Source organism: Protopterus annectens, chromosome 13.part0 (genome assembly GCF_019279795.1).
Source record: "Protopterus annectens isolate FY-2018-M chromosome 13.part0, PAN1.0, whole genome shotgun sequence".
Classification (NCBI taxonomy): domain Eukaryota; kingdom Metazoa; phylum Chordata; order Ceratodontiformes; family Protopteridae; genus Protopterus; species Protopterus annectens.
The window spans coordinates 1,141,479,011-1,141,504,152 of NC_056747.1; the positions used below are offsets into that span (position 1 = coordinate 1,141,479,011).

Consider the following 25,142-nt stretch of genomic DNA (forward strand, 5'->3'; position numbering starts at 1 on the left):
GTGGTTTTTGATTTAAGGAGTCAAGTCTGTACACAGAAGTCGGAGAATCACCAGATTTACATTTGAATTAGTAAATAACTAACCCTTATTTGTACTGATATGTGTTTCTTTCCAGCATTGTTTCAGTGCTTTGTGATGCAATTGTCAACACATCGATGAACTAATTAACTAAATGATTGACTAATCAGTGGATTTATGTACATAATCATTCATTAGGTTATATGGCTGTTACTTTTCAAACAAGGCATTTTGTGTGTGGAGGTTTTACACAATATCAATGCCATAGAAGTCGCAGTGTTCACAAATACATGGTGCAGTTACTATGATAATACATATTTTGAGTAATGGATATGAGAATATTTCCTTTTGCAGTTATCTCCGCTTCTCATTTTTTTTTCGTCTCCTTTGCTGTGATTATACACCACTCATCTACATTTTGCATAGGGATGCCTGGAACAAACTGGGAGATATGTCCAAGGAAGATGCTATGAAGGCTTACGTTGAGGACATGAAGAGAGTAGCTCAAGAGGTACATTTAAAATATCATTCTTTCATGCTGTGTGATTTTTTTTTTTTTTTTGAAGCTAAGGAGAAAGTAAGAGTTCTATTCCAATTACTTCCATTATTCCTGTACCTAATGCTATAAATATATGTATACTGACTTTGGTCTTTTCTGAAGCTAGATCATAGGCCTATTGGGACTGACTCTGTCAACTATAGAAAACAAGTTAAATAAACCCTGTCCTCAATGTATGTCATAGGTAATCGATATGCTTCCTAGAATAGAAAATGCCAAGGACATGTTCCAGTACTTTGAGTCACTTTATGAAGTAATAACTGACATGCCCAGACCTCCTGCATCCTACTTCAAGGAGAAAGCAGGTATGTGTAAACCCAGCACTTCCATCTCCTATGCTACATTTTAAGTAAATATTTGGATATTTATTAATTCAGAATGTAAATGTTAATATTTTGTTTTGTTTTATATGTTCTTGCTGCACTTATTTTACTGTTTTCTTTATTAATAAATATAACTAAAGATCAAACAACTTAATTGTTGCTTAATATCAGACTAGTGTCATGTCTTCTTGGAATTTGTAAATCTTAAGTACATTCCATATAACATTGTTATAAACAGAATATGAAAGTCTAAATGTCTATATAAACAGGTTTTGTAATTTGTGATACAGAATCTGTAAAACTGAAATTCAAACTATTCTTTATTGGTAGTTACAGACCTCACACAGAGTGATCTGCATTTTGTATTGTAAGCTCGACTCTGGAATGTTGATTTAAGGTTTGTAAATTTTAGCACCACGGATTGAATTCAGTCCTTATGGTACTGCCATAGAGTATATCCAGTTATAATATATTTGACAAAGATGTTCCGCTTCCACATTTTATACTTCTTTGGACCTAATCGCTGGTAGGTGGGATGGTTTGATATAATGGTTATAGTCTTCATCTCATACATATAAAGTGCAGAGCTTGATTCTGACCACTAGTTAAGGGCAATGTTTGTAATAGTCTGCAGACTGATAGCTGAGTATTTACCCATGAACAAAACCCAGCCAGAAATCAGATTTCCAATATAGCACTATGTTAATCCAGGCTGGCCAGGTCTGTTTTGAAACATTTTGGTCAATAAATCAAAAATATAATTTTAGCACAATTACAGAGATACCAAGGCTGATATCACATTGTTGAACTTGTATAAGTTTGAGCGATGTAATATCGAACCCAAAAGTCTGAAACCGCACAATAACTAACACACAGAACAGCGATTTTTTTTCCCAGGGAAAAAAGTTGCTGTTCCCTAACAAAAAAAAAATCATTAACTTAAACTAAAGCCCCCCACACCTCCCCTACTTAAAAATACTAACTCCAAGATCGCACCACAGTGGAGGAAATAGCAAAGACCAAAAAATGGCCCACCGATTTTTTTCCCTGGGAAAAAAAAATCGATGTACCATGGCTTCGCTATTTTTGCATTTCGGACTTTTGGGTTCGATATTACATCATTTGAATGTATACAAGATGTGATCTAGACCCAGCTTGCTGAATATACTAGAATGCCTTTTTCTTAAATGGTAGAACCACAAGCAACATGTTGGATGAACTGGAAGATTACACATGACACAGAGACTACACATTGTTCAGAAAACATTTCCTTACTGTGCAGTGCAGTTTTCACTCAGGCCATAACCACTTTGAGTGTCTAAATTTGTATGTTTTACACATTTCTATGTGTTAAACGGTCAGAACTTATGTTATGGCCCATGCCGAGGGGGGGGTGACACATTTTACCTCAATGTTTACATTATGAACATGCAGAAAATATTTCTCAAGGACATCAGACCTCTTTTTAACGCAATACAGCTGTTCACTACACATAACCAAAACAGACAACAATTGTGAATATTCAGTGTGTCTTCAATAAAAGACTTCAATTCTGACATCTGTTCAGATGAACATGTATGCTTATTTGATTCTTGAAATGGACCAGGGCAGGTAAGAACAATTCATATGACTTAATTTCTTACAGGTCTGCCGGGAGGTGGGAATAACCAAGAGAAAGCAGCAGATGATGATCTATTACTGATAAGTGATGTGCTCACTTTCATTCTGAATAGACATCAACCAGCTCATTCCAGTTTTTTTCTTGAGTCTGGAAATTACAGGATCCCAAGCTGCATCACATTTTGGAAGTACCATAACCTCATGTAGCATGCACAGAATGCCCTGGCAACACTGCTATTGTTATACACATTGTTTGACATTTTCTGTCAGATTACTGCTGATCTATGATTATCTTGCCAGCTTCTCAATAATCTGATCAGTCTGGGGGGCCATGCAGTACTCCAGTGTGTGATCAGGTAGGTCTTCCTTCATCAGTCTGGGGGCCCATATATTACTCCAGTGTGTGATCAGGTAGGTCTTCCTTCATCAGTCTGGGGGCCCATGCAGTACTCCAGTGTGTGATCAGGTAGGTCTTCCTTCATCATTCTGAGGGTCCATGCAGTACTCCAGTGTGTGATCAGGTAGGTCTGCCTTCATCAGTCTGGGGGCCCATGCAGTACTCCAGTGTGTGATCAGGTAGGTCTTCCTTCGTCAGTCTGGGAGTCCATGCAGTACTCTAGTGTGTGATCAGGTAGGTCTTCCTTCATCAGTCTGGGGGCCCAGTGCAGTACTCTAGTGTGCGATCAGTAGGTCTTCCTTCTCTTTCAGGACTTGAGTAGTTCCCACACCAGAAAAGAGAGTTAATACAGATTGACCAAGTCATATTGTGGTCAGAGTTTTTTTTTCCTTTATGCTCTGTCTTCACATTCCTCTGGGGGACTAAACTCAGGGTAGCACTGTGCTTATGCCTGTAGCACATAAATGGCTGCCAGCATCCTTAAGAGCACCACCACACAAGGTGGATCACTCTCTGGTTCCAACAGAGAGCTATCCTGCAACAGGTAAACCTCAGTCCCTTCCTCTGATGTAGACAAGCTGGCTGTCAGCAGCTGAACACTACTACTACCCTGATCAATCCTGAAGCTTCCCTGGTCACTGATTGATATTAGGTCACCAGTGTATAGCTAGCTGTTTTGCCTGTGCAGCAGTGGGCTGACAATGGTATTGCATATGTACCTAAGTAGCCTTAAAGGCAAATCCAGATGTGGAGGATATTTAACAATCTACAGTGAGTGAAGGGCTTAGGAATTAAGTAATGTTTTGAATGGTTTTGACTTTCTAAAAGCCTCTTCGGAGGAGATTTAGCAAGAAATGAAAGTTTCACAGCCCAGAAATTGTCATAGTTGCAGATCATAGAATATTTTAAATACATCTGTGCTATTCTTTAAAAACATTGCGTGTTAGAAGAGAGATGGTAGGAGCAGTAGAAAGACATAATGTCACAGGCATCCTAACTATAATGTATCCTCTTTAAAAGAGGGGATAAAGGAATCCATCCAATGTGCATGGCACATAGGCAACCTGGAATATGCCCTACATCTTAGTCTGAAACTTGGTTCTGCAAATGTAACCAACAGAAATAACTGTGGTAACCCATCTTTATTAATACTATTTTATCCTCCTTACTGATTCAGTACTGTACCACTTTGTACTACACTATCACTGAAAACCATTGAACTACATTATTCTATGTACTATAATAGTACTGTACCACTGTTCATTACATGCTATAGTAGTACCATAACAACTATAGCACATATTATATCCATATTGCACCACATTGTACTACAAACTATATCGGTGTAACACCTTGCACTATATCAGTACTGTACCAATGAGTGCCACATATTACATCAGTGCTGTAACACATTGTACTATATACTAACAGAGTACTTTACAGTACTGTACTGTGTACTATATCAGTAATGTTCCATCTTGAACTGTATGGTATATTAACATATCAATGCTGTACCACACTGTACTGCATGTAATATTGGCACCATAACAACTTGTACCACATAATGTATTAATACTGTAGCACCTTGTACTGCATGTTCTATTAGTATTAAATACCCTTTTACTACTACATACTACATTCTGCATTAGTACTGTAACATTTTGTACCACCTGTTATAGCAGTGCTTTATACTACATACTATATCAGTACTGTACCACAATAAAGTCCATACTATATTAGTACCATAGCCTGTTGAATTACATAATGTATTAGTATTGTAATACCTTATACTGTATAAGTATTAATCTGTCTTGTACTACAACCTGTATGAGTACTTAACACCATATGCTATACAGTTACATTCTCATTAGTAAGCCAATCAGCAACAAGAAAGGGACAGCATTTGACTGTATCAATGCGTACCACATACTATATATATCAGTACCATAACACCTTCTACTTACATACTGCAGCATCCTGTAGAAAGAATTTGATAAGTATGGAAACACCTAGTACTATATCCTGTATCAGTACTTTAACACTTTGTACAGCCTACTGTATCAGTAGTGTAACACCTTGTACTACACATTATATCATTACTGTAACACATTGTGCAACCTACTAAATCAGTAATATAACACATTTTACTACACATTATATCAGTACTGTAACACTTTGTACAACCTACTATATTCGTTAACACCTTACACTACACAGTTCAGTACTGTAACACTTTGTACAACCGACTATATCAGTAATGTAACACCTTGTACTACACATTATATCAGTTCTATAACACTTTGTACAACCTACTATATCAGTAAACACCTTACACTACACATTGTATCAGTACTGTAACACTTTGTACAACCGACTATATCAGTAATTTAACAACTTGTACTACAAAATATATCAGTTCTGTAACACTTTGTACAATTTACTATATCAGTAGTGTAGCACCTGTATAACCTACTACATCAGTAATGTAACACCTTGTATTGTACATTATATCAGTTCTGTAACACTTTGTACAATTTACTATATCAGTAGTTAAACACCTGTATAACCTACTATATCAGTAATGTAACACCTTGCACTATACATTATATCAGTACTGTAACACTTTGTAAGACCTACTCTGTCAGTAATATAACACTTTGTACTGCACACTATATCGGAACTATAGCACTTTATACAACATACTGTATCAGTAATATAACACCTTGTACTATATGCTGTATCAGTACTCTAGCACTTTGTACCACCTACTGTATCAGTAATATACCATATTTTATAGCATTATCTATCAGTAATGAAGCACCTTGTACTACACACTATGTGTGCCTTTATGTACTACCCACTATATTAGTATCGTAACATGTAGTATGACATACTGTTTCAGTATTGTAGCTCCTTGCACTATGCACTGTATTAGTATTATAAAGTTTATCAGTAATATCATGCCTTTTACTACTTACTACATCAGTACTAGATACTGTGTCAGTACTGTACCACTTTGTACTACATACTATTTAGATATCAATACTGTGCCACATAATAAATAGTATATCAGTATTGTATGACTCTGTACTAGATACTGTACCACCGTGTTTTATACTGCATTGTCTAGTACAGAGTCATGAACTGTATCAGCACTGTACAACTATGCACTACATTCTACATCAGTGCTATCGCAACATTGTTATGCTGCCTTGTGTACATGCTGTATCGGTACTATATCTCTTTGCACAATTGACTATATCAGTAGTGTAACACTTTTTGATCTACATATTATATCAATGCTGTACCACTTTGCACTTTATGCAACCAGTACCATATTGGTATTGCAACACCTTGCTCCACATACTTTATCATTACTGCATCATTTTGTACTGCATATAGCATCAGGACTTTACCACTTTTTATTATGTGTTATATCTTTACCACTGTGTACTACATACTATATCTGTACTTCACTACTTTCATCTACGTATTTTATCATTACTGTACCACTTTGTATTACATACTATATGTGCCACCATTTTAATGAAATAGCTTGTAGTATGTGCTGTGTCAGAGGTGTACTACTTTGTAATATGTAAGTAAATGTAACATCTTGTACAATGTACTACATCAGTACTGTACCACTTTGTACTACATACTATATGTGCTGTACCATTCTGATGTAACATCCTGTAGTATATGCTGTGTGAGTGGCGTACCACCTTGTACTTTGTAATATGTAAGTAAATGTAACACCTTGTACAATGTACTACATCAGTACTGTACCACTTTGTATTACATACTATATGTGCTGTACCATTCTGATGTAACATCCTGTAGTATATGCTGTGTGAGTGGTGTACCACCTTGTACTTTGTAATATGTAAGTAAATGTAACACCTTGTACAATGTACTACATCAGTACTGTACCACTTTGTACTACATACTATATGTGCAGCACCATTCTGATGTAACATCCTGTAGTATATGCTGTGTGAGTGGTGTACCACCTTGTACTTTGTAATATGTAAGTAAATGTAACACCTTGTACAATGTACTACATCAGTACTGTACCACTTTGTACTACATACTATATGTGCAGCACCATTCTGATGTAACATCCTGTAGTATATGCTGTGTGAGTGGTGTACCACCTTGTACTTTGTAATATGTAAGTAAATGTAACACCTTGTACAATGTACTACATCAGTACTGTACCACTTTGTACTACATACTATATGTGCTGTACCATTCTGATGTAACATCCTGTAGTATATGCTGTGTGAGTGGCGTACCACCTTGTACTTTGTACAAAGTGTTACATTTACTTACATATTACAATGTACTACATAAGTACTGTACCACTTTGTACTACAAACTATATGTGCAGCACCATTCTGATGTAACATCCTGTAGTATATGCTGTGTGAGTGGTGTGCCACCTTATACTTTGTAATATGTAAGTAAATGTAACACCTTGTACAATGTACTACATCAGTACTGTACCACTTTGTACTACATACTATATGTGCTGTACCATTCTGATGTAACATCCTGTAGTATATGCTGTGTGAGTGGTGTACCACCTTGTACTTTGTAATATGTAAGTAAATGTAACACCTTGTACAATGTACTACATCAGTACTGTACCACTTTGTACTACATACTATATGTGCTGTACCATTCTGATGTAACATCCTGTAGTATATGCTGTGTGAGTGGTGTACCACCTTGTACTTTGTAATATGTAAGTAAATGTAACACCTTGTACAATGTACTACATCAGTACTGTACCACTTTGTACTACATACTATATGTGCTGTACCATTCTGATGTAACATCCTGTAGTATATGCTGTGTGAGTGGTGTACCACCTTGTACTTTGTAATATGTAAGTAAATGTAACACCTTGTACAATGTACTACATCAGTACTGTACCACTTTGTACTACATACTATATGTGCTGTACCATTGTGATGTAACATCCTGTAGTATATGCTGTGTGAGTGGTGTACCACCTTATACTTTGTAATATGTAAGTAAATGTAACACCTTGTACAATGTACTACATCAGTACTGTACCACTTTGTACTACATACTATATGTGCAGCACCATTCTGATGTAACATCCTGTAGTATATGCTGTGTGAGTGGTGTACCACCTTGTACTTTGTAATATGTAAGTAAATGTAACACCTTGTACAATGTACTACATCAGTACTGTACCACTTTGTACTACATACTATATGTGCTGTACCATTCTGATGTAACATCCTGTAGTATATGCTGTGTGAGTGGCGTACCACCTTGTACTTTGTAATATGTAAGTAAATGTAACACCTTGTACAATGTACTACATCAGTACTGTACCACTTTGTACTACATACTATATGTGCTGTACCATTCTGATGTAACATCCTGTAGTATATGCTGTGTGAGTGGTGTACCACCTTGTACTTTGTAATATGTAAGTAAATGTAACACCTTGTACAATGTACTACATCAGTACTGTACCACTTTGTACTACATACTATATGTGCTGTACCATTCTGATGTAACATCCTGTAGTATATGCTGTGTGAGTGGTGTACCACCTTATACTTTGTAATATGTAAGTAAATGTAACACCTTGTACAATGTACTACATCAGTGCTGTACCACTTTGTACTACATACTATATGTGCTGTACCATTCTGATGTAACATCCTGTAGTATATGCTGTGTGAGTGGTGTACCACCTTATACTTTGTAATATGTACGTAAATGTAACACCTTGTACAATGTACTACATCAGTACTGTACCACTTTGTACTACATACTATATGTGCTGTACCATTCTGATGTAACATCCTGTAGTATATGCTGTGTGAGTGGTGTACCACCTTGTACTTTGTAATATGTAAGTAAATGTAACACCTTGTACAATGTACTACATCAGTACTGTACCACTTTGTACTACATACTATATGTGCTGTACCATTCTGATGTAACATCCTGTAGTATATGCTGTGTGAGTGGTGTACCACCTTGTACTTTGTAATATGTAAGTAAATGTAACACCTTGTACAATGTACTACATCAGTACTGTACCACTTTGTACTACATACTATATGTGCAGCACCATTCTGATGTAACATCCTGTAGTATATGCTGAGTGGTGTACCACCTTGTACTTTGTAATATGTCAGTAAATGTAACACCTTGTACAATGTACTACATCGGTACTGTACCACTTTGTACTACATACTATATGTGCTGTACCATTCTGATGTAACATCCTGTAGTATATGCTGTGTGAGTGGTGTACCACCTTGTACTTTGTAATATGTAAGTAAATGTAACACCTTGTACAATGTACTACATCAGTACTGTACCACTTTGTACTACATACTATATGTGCTGTACCATTCTGATGTAACATCCTGTAGTATATGCTGTATGAGTGGTGTACCACCTTATACTTTGTAATATGTAAGTAAATGTAACACCTTGTACAATATACTACATCAGTACTGTACCACTTTGTACTACATACTATATGTGCAGCACCATTCTGATGTAACATCCTGTAGTATATGCTGTGTGAGTGGTGTACCACCTTGTACTTTGTAATATGTCAGTAAATGTAACACCTTGTACAATGTACTACATCAGTACTGTACCACTTTGTACTACATACTATATGTGCTGTACCATTCTGATGTAACATCCTGTAGTATATGCTGTGTGAGTGGTGTACCACCTTGTACTTTGTAATATGTAAGTAAATGTAACACCTTGTACAATGTACTACATCAGTACTGTACCACTTTGTACTACATACTATATGTGCTGTACCATTCTGATGTAACATCCTGTAGTATATGCTGTGTGAGTGGTGTACCACCTTGTACTTTGTAATATGTAAGTAAATGTAACACCTTGTACAATGTACTACATCAGTGCTGTACCACTTTGTACTACATACTATATGTGCTGTACCATTCTGATGTAACATCCTGTAGTATATGCTGTGTGAGTGGTGTACCACCTTATACTTTGTAATATGTACGTAAATGTAACACCTTGTACAATGTACTACATCAGTACTGTACCACTTTGTACTACATACTATATGTGCTGTACCATTCTGATGTAACATCCTGTAGTATATGCTGTGTGAGTGGTGTACCACCTTGTACTTTGTAATATGTAAGTAAATGTAACACCTTGTACAATGTACTACATCAGTACTGTACCACTTTGTACTACATACTATATGTGCTGTACCATTCTGATGTAACATCCTGTAGTATATGCTGTGTGAGTGGTGTACCACCTTGTACTTTGTAATATGTAAGTAAATGTAACACCTTGTACAATGTACTACATCAGTACTGTACCACTTTGTACTACATACTATATGTGCAGCACCATTCTGATGTAACATCCTGTAGTATATGCTGAGTGGTGTACCACCTTGTACTTTGTAATATGTCAGTAAATGTAACACCTTGTACAATGTACTACATCAGTACTGTACCACTTTGTACTACATACTATATGTGCTGTACCATTCTGATGTAACATCCTGTAGTATATGCTGAGTGGTGTACCACCTTGTACTTTGTAATATGTAAGTAAATGTAATACTTTGTACAATGTACTACATCAGTACTGTACCACTTTGTACTACATTCAGTATACATACTGTAACATCTTGTACTACTTGTTGTATCAGTACTGTAATGCCTTCATTTACATCAGTTCTGTCATATTAGTATTGTTCCACCTCCTACTATGTACCATGCCCATTATGATTATCTAAAACAATTTTGGCAAAATTTAGAATAAAAGAGCACCTTTTTGAATCCTTTCTACTACATGATATGGCGTTTAAATAGGATTAATTTTCTTTCCTTTGAAAACATACCAGTTTAACACTGTTTGGCTGGCTAGTTTTGTATGTTATTGGCTACCATTAATATTTTTAGAAGGTTCTTTGTAATTTGTAATAACATTCTCTCTTGCCTGTTTTGAGTTGGTTTGTTAATGGAAATGTAGTCTATGGCATATGCTGAATGACTACTTAAGTGGGTAATTCACTGCAAGTCATGATGCAGTGTTTGGGTGGCTGGCAGGTCTATATCATGAGATCGGCATCTTAAAATGTTGGCTCTCATTTGTTCGACATGAAAATGTCGAACTCCAACTTTCCCGGGAAATCGGTTGGCCAAACACCAATGCCACACAAAAACAAACATATTTAAGTGGGAGGCTTTGCCCCCACACCCCCCAATGTGGGGGGCTGTGCCACCTGCGTTTATATCATGCTATGAAATATGATAATAGCGAACACTGTTTCATCGAACCTAAAATATCTAAACCACATAATATCGAACATTCAGAACAGCAAATATTTTCCTTGGGAAAAAATTCGCTATTCTGAAACACATACACACAACACAAGCACATCTAAAAAAACATCAATCCACACACATACACTTATAATCATACAACTAACCCTACACTAAACTGTACATACACTACTATCTATCCACTTACCTTGACCCAAACCCTAAGCCTAAGGTCCGTCACTATCGCACACTCACCTAACCCACGCCCTAACCCTAACTTACCTAACCCGCACCCTAACCCTAACTTACCTAACCCGCACCCTAACCCTAACTTACCTAACCCGTGCCCTAATCCTAATGACGACACAATCGCACACTTACCTGAACCCAACCCGTAAATTTCCACCACAGTGCTGAAAATAACAAAGCCACAGAACCAGCCAACCAAATTCTTCCCCTGGGAAAGAATTCAGTGTTCTGCAGCTTTGCTATTTTTAGCGGTCACGCAAAACGGGTCGATATTAGAATATTCAAAGTTTCTGATATAGACCCTGCCATCCACATCCCCCTAACTAAATATTCTAACTCAGAGACTGCACTACAGTCAGAGAAAGGGCAGGTGTAACAGAACGGCCAACCGATTTCTTTCTGTTGGAAAGAAATCAGTGATTTGGCTGTTCGGGAAAGTTGGAGTTCGACATTTTTGTGTCGAACAAATGAGAGTCGACATTTTAAGATGTCGATCTCATGATATAGACCTAGAGCTGGCATTTGTGTCGGGAATCTGGTCCATTGTGGGTTTTGCACTCTTAGAGTAGTGCTGACAGTCCTGTATAGGATTGGTTCAGTGTGGCACATGCAGTTTTTGTTTGGTGTTGTTTGCGTAGTTCACTTTGGGATGTATAGTTCTTGAGTTGTGCTAGTAGGTAGTGTGGGGGCGTGGTGCAGTGGAATGTGTGATGTTCATCCTAATCAGGACTGCAGTAGCCTTAGCTATGTGGGTCAAATCTTGCCACGAATATAGCAGCTGTCCAGCTTCAAAAGCTTCAGGGCACCTTCTACTTGTCCAAATTGTCTGGCAGCTGGAGCTGAGTGGACTAAAAGACAAGCTTGGGTGCCAAGTCCTTCAGAACTTTACTGCCACTGAAGAGCAAGAGAGTCCGCAGGATTTTTTTGCAGGGGGGTGCAAACCCAGAGCCCCACCCACGCAGCCCCAGAGCCCTGCCCACACAGCCCCAGAGCCCTGCCCCCTCCACCCATGCAGCCATTCCAGTGTCCCATTACTTGGATATTTATCCCCATTTGTCATAGACACTGTTCAAATCTATCAGTGTACATACTGTTTTATGCTTTACTTCTACAATGATTACAGATATTTGGATTTCATTTACAACTTTTATTTCAAATTTTATAGCACAAACACAGATAGGCATTTACTAAACCTAAACAAAGCAATAGTCTTACAATGAAAACAGACTTAGCATTAAAACTTTACCTTTGAAACCCACATTCACTGAAACAGCATTGAAACCCACATTCAAAGAAAATGCCTTTGGCCAGTGGCAGTAAGTTTACCTTTGGAATGTTTTCAAGTCGTAGACTCCTTGCACACATTTTTAGAACCATGCAAAAGTTCTTTGATTCACCTTCCTGACTGTATTAATTATACTATATAATAATATAATTGAATTATATCCCTTGTATAATACAGCACCACTTGTTAGAGTGTATTTTAAATTTATAATTTTGAACATTTTTCCTTTAAGCAATGAAACAAATCATATGAACCAATAATGACAACCTGCCCAGTTCAGAACATTTCAACCATAAAGGGCCACTCAAACTCCTGTCACACAATCCACCAATATCAGTCAATATGCAGAATCTCTGCAGAAGTAAAAGCCATCTGAATAATTCCACATTAAAGAGATCTGAAACCAATGAAGAGGTTGTTGCTAGAAAATAACTTTATATTCCAAAGACATGCATCTGGAGTATTTCTCCCCGGGCCTCCGCTGAAAACAGGCTCTGTGGAACCTAGTCGGACTTTCCCAGTCAACAAATGATAAATAAATAAATAAAAATAAATAAATAAATAAATATTCAGTGTTTCATTTACAAATTCAGTGCCTGTTGCCCTTGAAGAATAAATTGCCTATGTTACATTAAAAGAAATGGTAAGCTGGTATATTGCAATAGGGAATGGGTGGCAAGCTGAAAAACAGGCTCATAGTTATTAGGTGTCTCATCCAAAGGAGGACATACTAAGAACTGCAGTACCATATACCCCTTAAAATAAAAATGTTCATGCTGTAGGAATAGAACCCACAGCCCTTTGCATCAAGATGCAAGTATGCTACCTGTTGTGCTAACACTGCTTTAAAATTCTATACCACAATAATGATACCATTTGCTAAACAAAACAGTTGCACATTTTAAGCAGACTAACATGAGCAGCAGTAACCTTTGCTTCCCTTGAAGCTCACAATTCCTTGAAAATGCACTTGAAAATAAATCTCTCCTGTTAGATGGAACTAGGACATTGCTCTCTCTCACTCTGTCTGTCTCTCTCTCTATGTCACACACACACATGCACACACACACACACACACACACACACACACACACACACACACACACACACACACACACACACACACACACACACACACACACACACACACACACACACACACACACACACACACACACACACACACACACACACACACACCTCCAACTTCTTAGTGCAAGAAATCTGGACAAAGCCTAAAATAAACAGGGATAGATTATAAATATTCTGGTAAATGATAAAATACCCATTAAACCAGCTCTGAAAAATAGGAAACTAACAGCCAAGTTTTAGATGATCCATATGTTTCTATAAGTATATTCCCACAAGGGTGTTTGATTTTGCACATTGATATATATTATGTTTTGTAGTAAGGTTTGTTTTGCTTTACTGTAAACATTATATTAAGTGATGCAAATAGTGTTTTATGAGAATGAACTTTTTATAATATATTTCATTAAATCTTTTAATATATGTTTCTTATATATTTTATTTTTATATACAAAGTTTTTATACACAAAGTTTTTATTGATTTAAAGGTTAGGCATGAAGTTGTTTATTAGCCATGTTGATGTGCTGATGCTTTAAAAAATATTAGCGCTGCAGGAAATGATGTCATAATTGATGTCATAAGTGATGTATATTAATTAATCTTGTTTTATGAGTGCTTTTTGGTCTGAGGAAGCCCATATGGGTGAATGCGCTTTTTCCTGATTCACTTATTCTATCAAGATTATCTTGTGCATACAGTGTATGTGGGTACAGTTGGACAGTCTTGGTCTGCTCCTAAGCTTTTTGACTTTGAGATTATAAATATTGCTTTCATGAATCAACACACAGTTCACATAAACCATACTATCACTAGCTAAACAACACAACCCCCCTCCCCTCCAACCCACACCTTCAACTAGTAATCTCCCCACTGCCTTCTCTTTTTCTCCTGTACCTACCTCCAACATAAAAAAACTTAATTTAACTTAATCCCACCAAATTAGCAGCAGACAACCTCCCAAGTGAATACCTACAAATCGCAGCTGATGCTCTGGCCTACCTAGTATCCATCTTGATTAACCGATCTCTGTCAGAAAGTTACATTCCCACACTGTGGAAAATATCACATATAATTCCCCTCCACAAAGGCGGACCCTCCACAGAACTAACCAATTTCCACCCCATAGCTATTCTCTCTCCACTCTCCAAAATACTAGAGAGATGCATACACTCTCAGGTCTCAGACTACCTCCTTACTAACAACCTCCTTTCCAATACTCAGCATGGTTTCCGATCAAACTATAGCACCACTACTGCCTTACTCTCCTTTACTAACACTATCCTTCAGCATGACAACAATGGCTATCTCTCATCTGCTACTTTCCTAGACCTATCTAAAGTATTTGACATGGTCCCACGCAAACAACTTATCTCTGTCCTCAAATACCTATCCTTCTCTCAATCAGTCACCAACTGGTTTCAGAGTTACCGGTCTGACCGCCAACAGTCCGTCATATGGCAGAATGGCATATCTCCCCAACTACCTGTCTCCATAGGGGTTCACCAAAGATCCATCCTTGGACCCCTACTCTTCTCTGTTTTCACCAATAATCTAGCCTCTGCCACCAAACATGGCACACTCATACAATACGCAGATGACTCAGCCATCATCTGCTCAGCCCAGTCCCTACCCAAACTGCAAAAAATCACACAGGAAAGCCTTTTCCTCTGTTGAAACTTGGTTATCCGATGCCCAATTAATACTTAACCCAAACAAAACTAAACTACTCATCTTCGAACCCACCAAACATACTCAAAACAACTCTCACTTTAACATCACAGCAAAAGACAACACCACTATATACCCAACTGAACACACCAAATTGCTAGGAGTGGAAATAGACAATAAACTAAAGTTTGACATTCACATATCCATGACTATAAAAAAAGTCCACAAAAACTAGGAGCGTTATACAGAAATCAGCAACTTCACACCAAAGCAGCAAATATTTCAGTAGCAAATTCCCACCTTATCTCCACCCTACTTTATGCCTCTCCAATATATACCAACCTAAGGCAATGCGATCTAAACAAGCTAGAGACCTGCTACAACAAAATTGCCAAATTCGCCACAGGGGCATCCTACCGTAGTCACCACTGTCTCTCATTTGCTGAACTGGGCTGGCTTGAACTCCCTCACCTCCTTCAATGGTATAAATTCTCACTCGCCCACAGACTAGTAAACCATCCACCAAATGTCCCATCCCTCCAGAATCTACTCCAACCCTATCGCACCACCAGACCACTAAGATCCAGCAACAAAAATCACTTGCAGATCACTAAAACCAATAATTCTGCTGGTGAAGCACTGTTCTCTTGCACCATAGTCAAATTCTGGAACTCCCTCCCACCCACAATTACCTCCATACCATCATGCACCCACTTCAAAACTTTACTAAAAGCACACCTAAAAATATGCTGGCTATGCCCTTGCAACTCCCACTCTAAAATTACTCACCCCATCCAACCACTACCTTTCTTTCCACTCCACTAACTACCTTGATTATAGCAAGCTCAGATGCTCATAAGCCTAATACTTATTATACAGCAGGAACTTGTTATTGTAACATTTGTTAATGTCTGTTATGTACTTCACAGATAAAGATTCTAGTTGTCTACTGATGTACTATGTTCTTCATCTGTAAATATGTTGTAAGTAATTGCTATGTTATATTGTTAATCGCTATGTAATCCAATGTAACTACTGTCTGTTTATTTTAACTGTGGAACTTTTCTCCCCGGGCCTCCGCTGAAAATGGACCTACGTCTAGTCAGACACTCCCGGTCAACAAATGTAAATAAATAAATAAATAAATAAATAAATAAAACAGGATTTGTGTTGGTATGGCTAGAATAACAGGATTTGTGTTGGTATGCATTTTTTAACGGATATGATGTCTAAAACTATTTAGCAACTTCAATCCTTTTTTGGAATAATATAAGGCAAACATCTAGACAGTCTGCAAAACCTGGACAGCTGAGGGGCATGCTACCTCCCTTAGAGATTTTGTCAAACTGTCCTTTACACATATTTTACAATGTTTACTCATTCCAGCCTTGACAATGTACATAAATAGATTTTGTCAAAGTTACAACAACTTTAAACTCTGTGTGAACTTGGTGTTTGTTTGTTTGTTTGTTTTTTGACAGAAAGGTATAAAGGAACTCATGGCTATGTATATAGTTGAATCTCTCTGTACTGAAGTACTCCCTACCATGATGCTGCTTTAACAAATAGTGTGTTTGCATTCAGAAACTTTTACAGTTTTTATACTGAATTTTATAGCTACATGAATTAGAAAATAACCAATTGCCTTTTCAGAGCCTAAGCTAAAAAATTCACTCCTTACAAACACTCCTTCCCCTGGAAAACATCTATATATGCATCATCACAGAGACCTAATTCAAGACCAATGACAGCACTCCTTTAAAGCAGAACTTCAATACCTGCTACAAGTTCAGGCCTACCACCTTAGATGAAAAGGTGATGCTGTCTACATATTCTTAAAGAACAATTCATCTCCAGACTTACTAAGTGAGATAATAATGTGGAATTCCTCTACATCCAACTTAGCATTAACAAAACTCCTTACTATGTCATACCTAACTATAGGTCCCCTTTATGTACCCCATCAGTCCATATCTCCTACCTAACTAATATGGTGTCCCTATGCATTAAGCCAACACCATTATTTTAGGAGACTTCAGTCAACTACTCCTCCATTAACTGGGAAACTCGCATATCCTTGAGGATTTCATCAATACAGGATATATGGATCAATTAGTCTGTACCAAAACAAGAGTGATAAAATCCTGGACTTGGTCCTTAACAATATGGACAACTTTGGTGTCCACCAACTACCGCTTCCTCCCTTGTTAAACTGGACCACAAATCAGTCACATTCATTAAAAGACTGAAGCCAAAAGCATCTTCCAATACTTCTGTTTTCCGATATTAGGCTAAGGTTAATCTAATAAAACTAAGCGATGCCTGAATTATGTGGAATCCTTTACTGTCAAATCCTATGCACATGTAAATAGCTGCATAGACACATCTATCCACCTCTGAAGTAAATAGAAAGCCACATTTAAGAATAATTCCATTTAGTCGAACCCAAATATAAACAGGTTCTGTAATAAAAGAAAACATATTGCCTGCAAAAATAAATTTAACTCTCAAGATGCTAAAGACACTCTTGCTAAACTTAATAGGGAGCTTGTTACCCTGATCAAATCAATGAAAGCCAGATATGAGGTAAAAAATAACCAACTAGGTGAAGGGCAACCAGAAAGCCTTCTTTAACTATGTTAGAAACCTCAGAAACAATTTGCAGCACTGCACAGAAATAATAGTAAATGATTTTAAATTCCTGGACATAGGCAATTTACTAGCAGACAAATTTAGTTCAAACTTCAAACATGTATGTGTGTATATATAGCAGAGTGGCCAGAATTCAATATTTTGTGCTCAGACATCATAAATTTGCCCATACATGGCCAGCTAGCTACCACTTAAAAATATACTCAAAACTCTGCTCTTAAAACTTCAAAAAGGGATTCAGAAAAAATTTAAAATTTAAAATTTTGCTTAGTGGCAGTCACCAACATTGGGATCGGTCCCTTATCCCAGATACTTAATATATGACAACGATTTCTTCTCTTTAGAGGTTGTCCTCTGCACCTTTATAAGTCCTTTTGATGTGTTTTTGTCATCTTCAATGCCCACTCCTTTTTTATGAATAATCTATTTGACAGATTTTACAGGCAGAAGGATACAAGACCACATCTGGATCGACATGGTTGACTACCTCATTTATTATGGCTGCTGGTCCCTCTTGGCTGGTGTTGGCTTCTTCCATCATTTCCATCACCTAATACACATCTGGAGAGTTGTGGTGGCTATTTGATTTGAGGAGCTCTTCCCTCTTTGCCACTGTTAAAGTAACAGTCTTTCCTTTGTATCTTTTGGTGTGCATGGGAGCACAGAATTACTACCACCTAACATCACTCCAGATGCTAGTGAAAGCTAACAGGAACTAACACGGTCTTCCCACTTATGCTCCTCTCTGTAGTTGCATTATCTAAATGACTCCCAAAATAATAGCTTCACTAGCAGCATGTTGCACAACCTTTTCCAACAAGCCTCCTTCCTTGTGGGTATTAGTTACTGCTTCCTGGTTTCTAAATTATTTGCTGATATAGCATAGCAGCTACTTATTAGTCTTACATACTTACACGCTGACTGCAGGTGTTGGCATCTGTGACTGATGGGCTTGTTAACATTTGAGGTCCTTTGTAGAGAGGAATGCACTGACCAAGATGTTTTCAACCAATTTCCGTCTTGCCAAATCATCTAATTGGAGTCATTTTCAAGCTTTCATATGTCACCAATCAGGCCTTATAGTAGCAGCAGGAGTATTGTTTTAGTTAAGAAGTCACCAGAAAGCCCTGAAAATGATGATTGTGCATTCAGCTGGCTAGTAGTAAAATGGTCTGCTGGTGGGTATACAAAACGCTTTATCTGTTATGTTTACAACCCCCCTTTTTTACTGTAATAGTTTAACACTTATTGAGAATTTACTTTTGCTGTTGTGCCATGGACCTGTAAAAAGAATTTTATATTTTGGAAGACTGCAGTCTTAAACAGAAACAATGTTTTTACTGATAACTCCTGCATTTTGCCTTTGTAGATTATATGACGACATTGGTCACTTCCTACTATAGACTTAACCCTTTGACTGTCAATGACACAATCTTAGATATCATTACTGCTAACAACCCAGGCAGATGCTATGGAATAATTGTTTGGGTTAAATCTATAACTGATCACTGCTCAGTAAACTTTCTGATCATGTAACAAGCTGAATACAGAATGCTCTGTCTCACTCACCAGAAACCCTCTGGTTTCAACCAGTCCAGAAGTGATTGACTGGAACAGAATGTTGTCTCTTCTGTCATCATACTTGTATTACAGAATATGTATTACTGTACATGTATTAAATGTTTAGTTATTGGAGCTTTTCTCCCCCAGGCCACCACTGAGAATGGGTTCTCTACACAGTCGGACTTTCCTGATAAACAAATTTCAAATAAAGATAAAATAAAAATGCAATCTAGGACAGGTGGTTTATTCAGATATGTAATTATGCACTTCAGAGAAGATAGACAGCAATATAATTAACAGTGGCCAACTGAAGAATTAAAGGCCCCAGAAACTTCCAGCTAAAATTAATCTAATCCAGGGACAAAGCATGGAAGAATTGCAAGGTTACCAAGCAACTTCACATGCATCAACTATTTCTCAATTTCAACCCTACAAATAGGATTGAAATTCAAACTGCAGTGCAGTTCTATTTATTTTTTGTAGGAAAAAAAGTCATCTACTAAATCAAAGACGGGCTAGGTTGACTGAAGCTGAAAGGATCTTGTCTAATTCAGAACCCAGCTAGTGACAAATTGAATTTGCCTAAGTTGGATACACAGACACAAATGCATTCGCATTTCTACAAAACATGTCTGCAGCCCATCTTTGCTTATCCTTATTTTCCCAGGACCATGGTAAATGTAACGAAAGCTAATGCAAATCCTTCACTTCACTCCAAGTTCCCTTTAAAAACTGTTACTACTAATCCTTTAAAGAGCCACCCCCGCCGAATTACTAACTGGAGGACCAAGCTTAAGGACAGCTTCTTTCTATAAGATAGCAACATTTTTATGACAATGCCTTTAGCCCATATTTTTAATTTATCTTTAACCTTCTGATGTCAATTTTGACATGCTGCAAGAGAAATCTAACTTGCTCCTCTTCCCTAGGCTGCTGCTTGTTAAGTCCAGTGAACTTTCTCCACTTTTATAACTTATAACTTCCTCCAAAGACGTTAGGGTAAACTGCATATGCACACAGCACAGACTTAAATAATATACTAGTAATAATGACTCCTGTCATTCTGAGCATTGGTGCAGAAATGGTGTCAATAAACTCATAGTGCTTTATCAAGTAACTATCTTTGCAGTAGGTAGACAGGTATTAACCTGCAGATAGGGAAATAAAATATTATAGCAAATGATTGCTCTGCAAGCATCAGTTGCACATTTCTTGGCACGTCCGGGACAATTATTTTCTGCAGTTTACCGCCATCAGTCACAAACTAATCACAATGACACAGAAAGCCATGGCCACACACCTACCACAAGTACAAAAACAATTAATTATAACATTTATGGGCTGTTTTTGCCTGGGGGACACTCTTACTTTTCTTAGGTACAGAATGGCAACTGGTATACAAACCATGTTTAAATATATCAATTAGCCTTTGTGCTGACTGTACTATATTATTATTATTATTATTATTATTATTATTATTATTATTATTATTAATAATAATAATAATTTCCTTGATTTCTATGATTTCCTATTGGTGATACAAAGTCCTCTCCCATTACCTTCCTGATTTTACATTTTCTCATCAAAATATGTGCCAGTATTTGTTGAAAAATTCCTCATAAAACTAATCTGTTTTAAATATTTGGTCAAGCTTACTACACTTATTAGACCTTTTATCATATGGATTACAAATACTACATCTTTTTCAACCTCTTCTAATGCATTTTCAACAAGTACTCCAGATAACTCCATTGTCTACAATGTTGAATAATTTCCTTGGAATATGCAAGCTACCACACAACCCCCATAATTTTATCCAGAAGAAAAGTCCAGCCAAGTAAAGTTGTGCTGAAGTAATATTTGCAGAATCGTGAACACATTAACAATATTAAAGAAAGCATTTAAAAAACAGAAAGTATTTTGTTAACACAATTGACTTTTCATTTGCCCCTACCACATTTTGTAATCGAAATATTGTCAGAGACCCTCAGGAATCTCCTAGTAGAGACACATTCAACAAGCAAAATGTCCTTGCCACGTCATTACTTCAGTCACTAATTTCGACCATGTATGTGCAATCACTAAAAGACACCAAAGTAAAAGATGTTCTCAGTGATCACTAATAAGTCACAGTGCTGCTGTAGTACATTCCAATTTACAAATAACAGTTTACATTATTGTGAGATGCCCATCATATAAATAAAACAAATATTTTATGAAGTGAACTCAATAATCTTACCTCATTTTCAACTATTCCTAAAAATTTGCAATATTTCTAATATTTTTCTTACTTTAAAATGTCTGTGGTATCTTAATTAATTTGCCTGCTAACTCAAATAATCCCAAGCTGATATGATGTTGCTAAACTTACTCATGTAAATTCAGGGTTCTTTACACATTTTGCATGCAGATGAGGCCCCTTTTAAGCTATCTCTATGGCTCGTAGTGATACGCAAATGTGCATGGCTCCTTATGCGTGTAACTGCCTTCCTGCTTTAATTCACATAAAGCATATCTTCAGGAATCTACACTTGTGCTTTAAGTAGACATTTTTGTCAACACACCTACACAATAATTTTATCAGCTTCAACGACATCCACTGACTACAGTTGCATACCAATATAGAGTTGTTCTTCTCAGATTCTCACAACTAAAGACCAGGACTATGAATAATGCGCATTGCAATCAGATATGACCGAGACAGTAATTCATTTGCAGAATCATAGGAAGCCCCTGGGAGCATCCTAGGGATGACTCTTCATCTAATCAAGTCAAGGGGCTAAGAATCAAGCTTGTACTGTTCAGATAAAAAAGACTTCTGGGTAGCAAGACAGACTGAGTAACTAAGACCATGCACCAAGTAAAAGAGTACTGCTGGCCAGTTTGGCAGCACAGATATCACCTGGGACAAATGCTAACTTCTTTCAGTAGATCCCAGTCTGATGAACAGATAAATTGATCATCTAGCAGAAGCCTGTCTTGGAGTTTACTGTGCTACTCCATCTGTGCTATTGCCTTCATTCTGCCTGAAAATCAGACTATTTTTCAACGAGCACAAGATAGGTAGGGTCAAGACATGAGGATGAAAGAATGATAGAGGAAGTCAAGGCCTTGTTATACACTTTGGCCACCTGAGCAGCATCTCCAGGACTGAACTTTTGAAATGCTGTTGAAATACAAGAATCACTATATAACAAGAGACCCATGTCAGGTTCCTTCAAAACACCAGACAATGGTCAGTGGATACAGTTTCAGGTACTTCAGTTGTAATGAAAAAAGGCTATGGTCAGACCGTGTTACGCATTTCCTCACCAGATTGTAGATCTTAACACCCACATGGAACATCAACTATGACCATATATGTGGTAGCAGAATTAACAACTTGAACAAAGCTAAATCATTCATAATACAAAAGAATTTTTTAACAGCCACCACTGATTCATTATTGAACCTAATATTGAATTAACCCAAAATTAGCCATTTGTGTGACATCATGACCAAGGGCACAAGGAAGTACATGAATTCATAAAGGAACATTCCTGCACTACTGAGTGCATGCTAGATAAGGGGTTACCAACAGTTTGCTCCTGTACCTATAACATATTCAAAAGAAATGGCAGCTCCAGCCAAGAACCTTTTCAGACCAACAACTGAACAATGGAAATGTCAGTTCTTCTGCTACACTGTTCCTCCTAGGGAACCACAGAACTGGGATCCTCATCACATGAATAAGTCCACAGTGGAAAACAAGCCAACTTTAGATGGCAATGAGCTGGTCAGTATCATAGAAAAAGTAAGATATAATACAGAATTCCCTCCAGCACTACAGTAGAAGGGTGCCCTGCTTCTTTACGCATATAAAGAAAGGGATCCACTTGTATGTGATGCATAACCATATCATGAGGTCATGGACCATGTTTCACTCCATGTGAATAGCTGCATAACACTGAAATAGGCCCATGCTTGGATAATTCCCCAAATGCCAGTCATGATGAATACAAGCTGTGTACCTCTTCCCAACACTCCGCCTCCTGCAGGTAAAATCAGTACTGGCAGGAAGACAGGGAAGTACTAAACATGGCACGACAAGAAATCTGTTCCTGTTATAATTAAGAAACCCGTGGCTCAGCAAAAGGATAAAACAGCAAACTGATGTGTAGTGTGTAAACAGAATATTAACATTTCTGAATAAATAACAAAAAATAAACAGCAATACAAAAATAATACCATAATTTCAAAAGATAAAATACAGAAAAAAACAATAAAATTAACAATGCAAACAGAAAAAGAGGAAAAAAAAACAAATCAGCAGTAAATTTAGGAAACATCAATTAAGCACCATGACGTAGTAAAACAAAAGGATGTACACTAACAACAGAAATAGGCTTAAAGTTGTGCGTGGTATGAAAAAACCCTGAAGGTAACAATGAAGTGGAAAACACAGCTATACTGAGGAAAGTTCGAGTAGCAGCAGAACACCTAAAGTAACTTTTAATCTAAAGATGCCACTACAATGTCTTGAGAGCAAATAGCTAACCTCACCTGTTATTTATACGTTCGTCTCGTCCGTGAACTCCAGTTCAAACGGCTTCTTCTGTTATTCAAAATTCACGCAGGCACGGAAGATGAAGACGTAAAACATCAGTTGCACAGATGCAAAAGCATCTGTGTGACTGGACTTGAAGGGCGTTCTTAAAGAAGAATGCCCTAAAAAAAATTTTTTTTTTTAAATTAAAAGAAGATTAATATACTAGCCAGCTGATTCCAGGGGGGTGCAAGTGCACCCCCTTGCACCTGCCTGCGGGCACCCTTGCTGAAGAGTATGATCATCTAAGGCTTTCAAGGATCAACAATGCTTTTCTATTGCTGCACAGATAATTCCCTTTAGGGGAAGAAATTCCATTCAATATTTATAATTTATTTTTTAGGAAAGTTATTTTAAAGCGAGAAGTTTGTGTTTTAACAGACTGTCACTTTTAAACATAAGTATTCTTTTTTCTTGTCACTTTAAAAGTTGTTTAAAGTAACTGAAAAACATCTATCTGTTAATTTTATTGTGTGGGGCTGGCAATATGTTTTAAAGTGCTTTTATTGTACTTGTCTGTGAAAAAAGTGACTTTTAAAAACTTTTAGTTTTTACCAACATTTGATGCTTGATTCAAACATCATTTTTGGCTTGACAATGGAATAATCTGTCAGTCCCATAGTCATTCCTTCTTCAAGCCACAAAAAGAAAAAGTCAAGCAAACAGCCTTTGCCATCACTGCACGTTAGTAATTTGCCTCAGTAGCAGGTGGGTGACTCTGCTGTGGCCATTACTTGTACCCCAGACCACTCATCTTTTACCCCAGATCCTTCTGGTTTAGCACCTACAGCCAT

General features: G+C 37.2%; 1 protein-coding gene across 4 annotated transcripts in view; it reads left to right on the forward strand.

The window, feature by feature from the left end:
* ACBD4 (acyl-CoA binding domain containing 4) overlaps window positions 1-25,142 on the forward strand; it is a 471,606-nt gene that overhangs the window by 151,846 nt on the left and 294,618 nt on the right. For 3 of the 4 annotated variants that reach the window (XM_044055126.1, XM_044055125.1, XM_044055128.1), the window contains exons 4-5: window positions 373-529; window positions 762-882. In XM_044055126.1, coding sequence (XP_043911061.1) covers window positions 373-529; window positions 762-882 — 278 coding nt within the window. The remainder of the gene's footprint in view (window positions 1-372; window positions 530-761; window positions 883-25,142) is intronic. The other variant, XM_044055127.1, reaches the window with a different exon arrangement.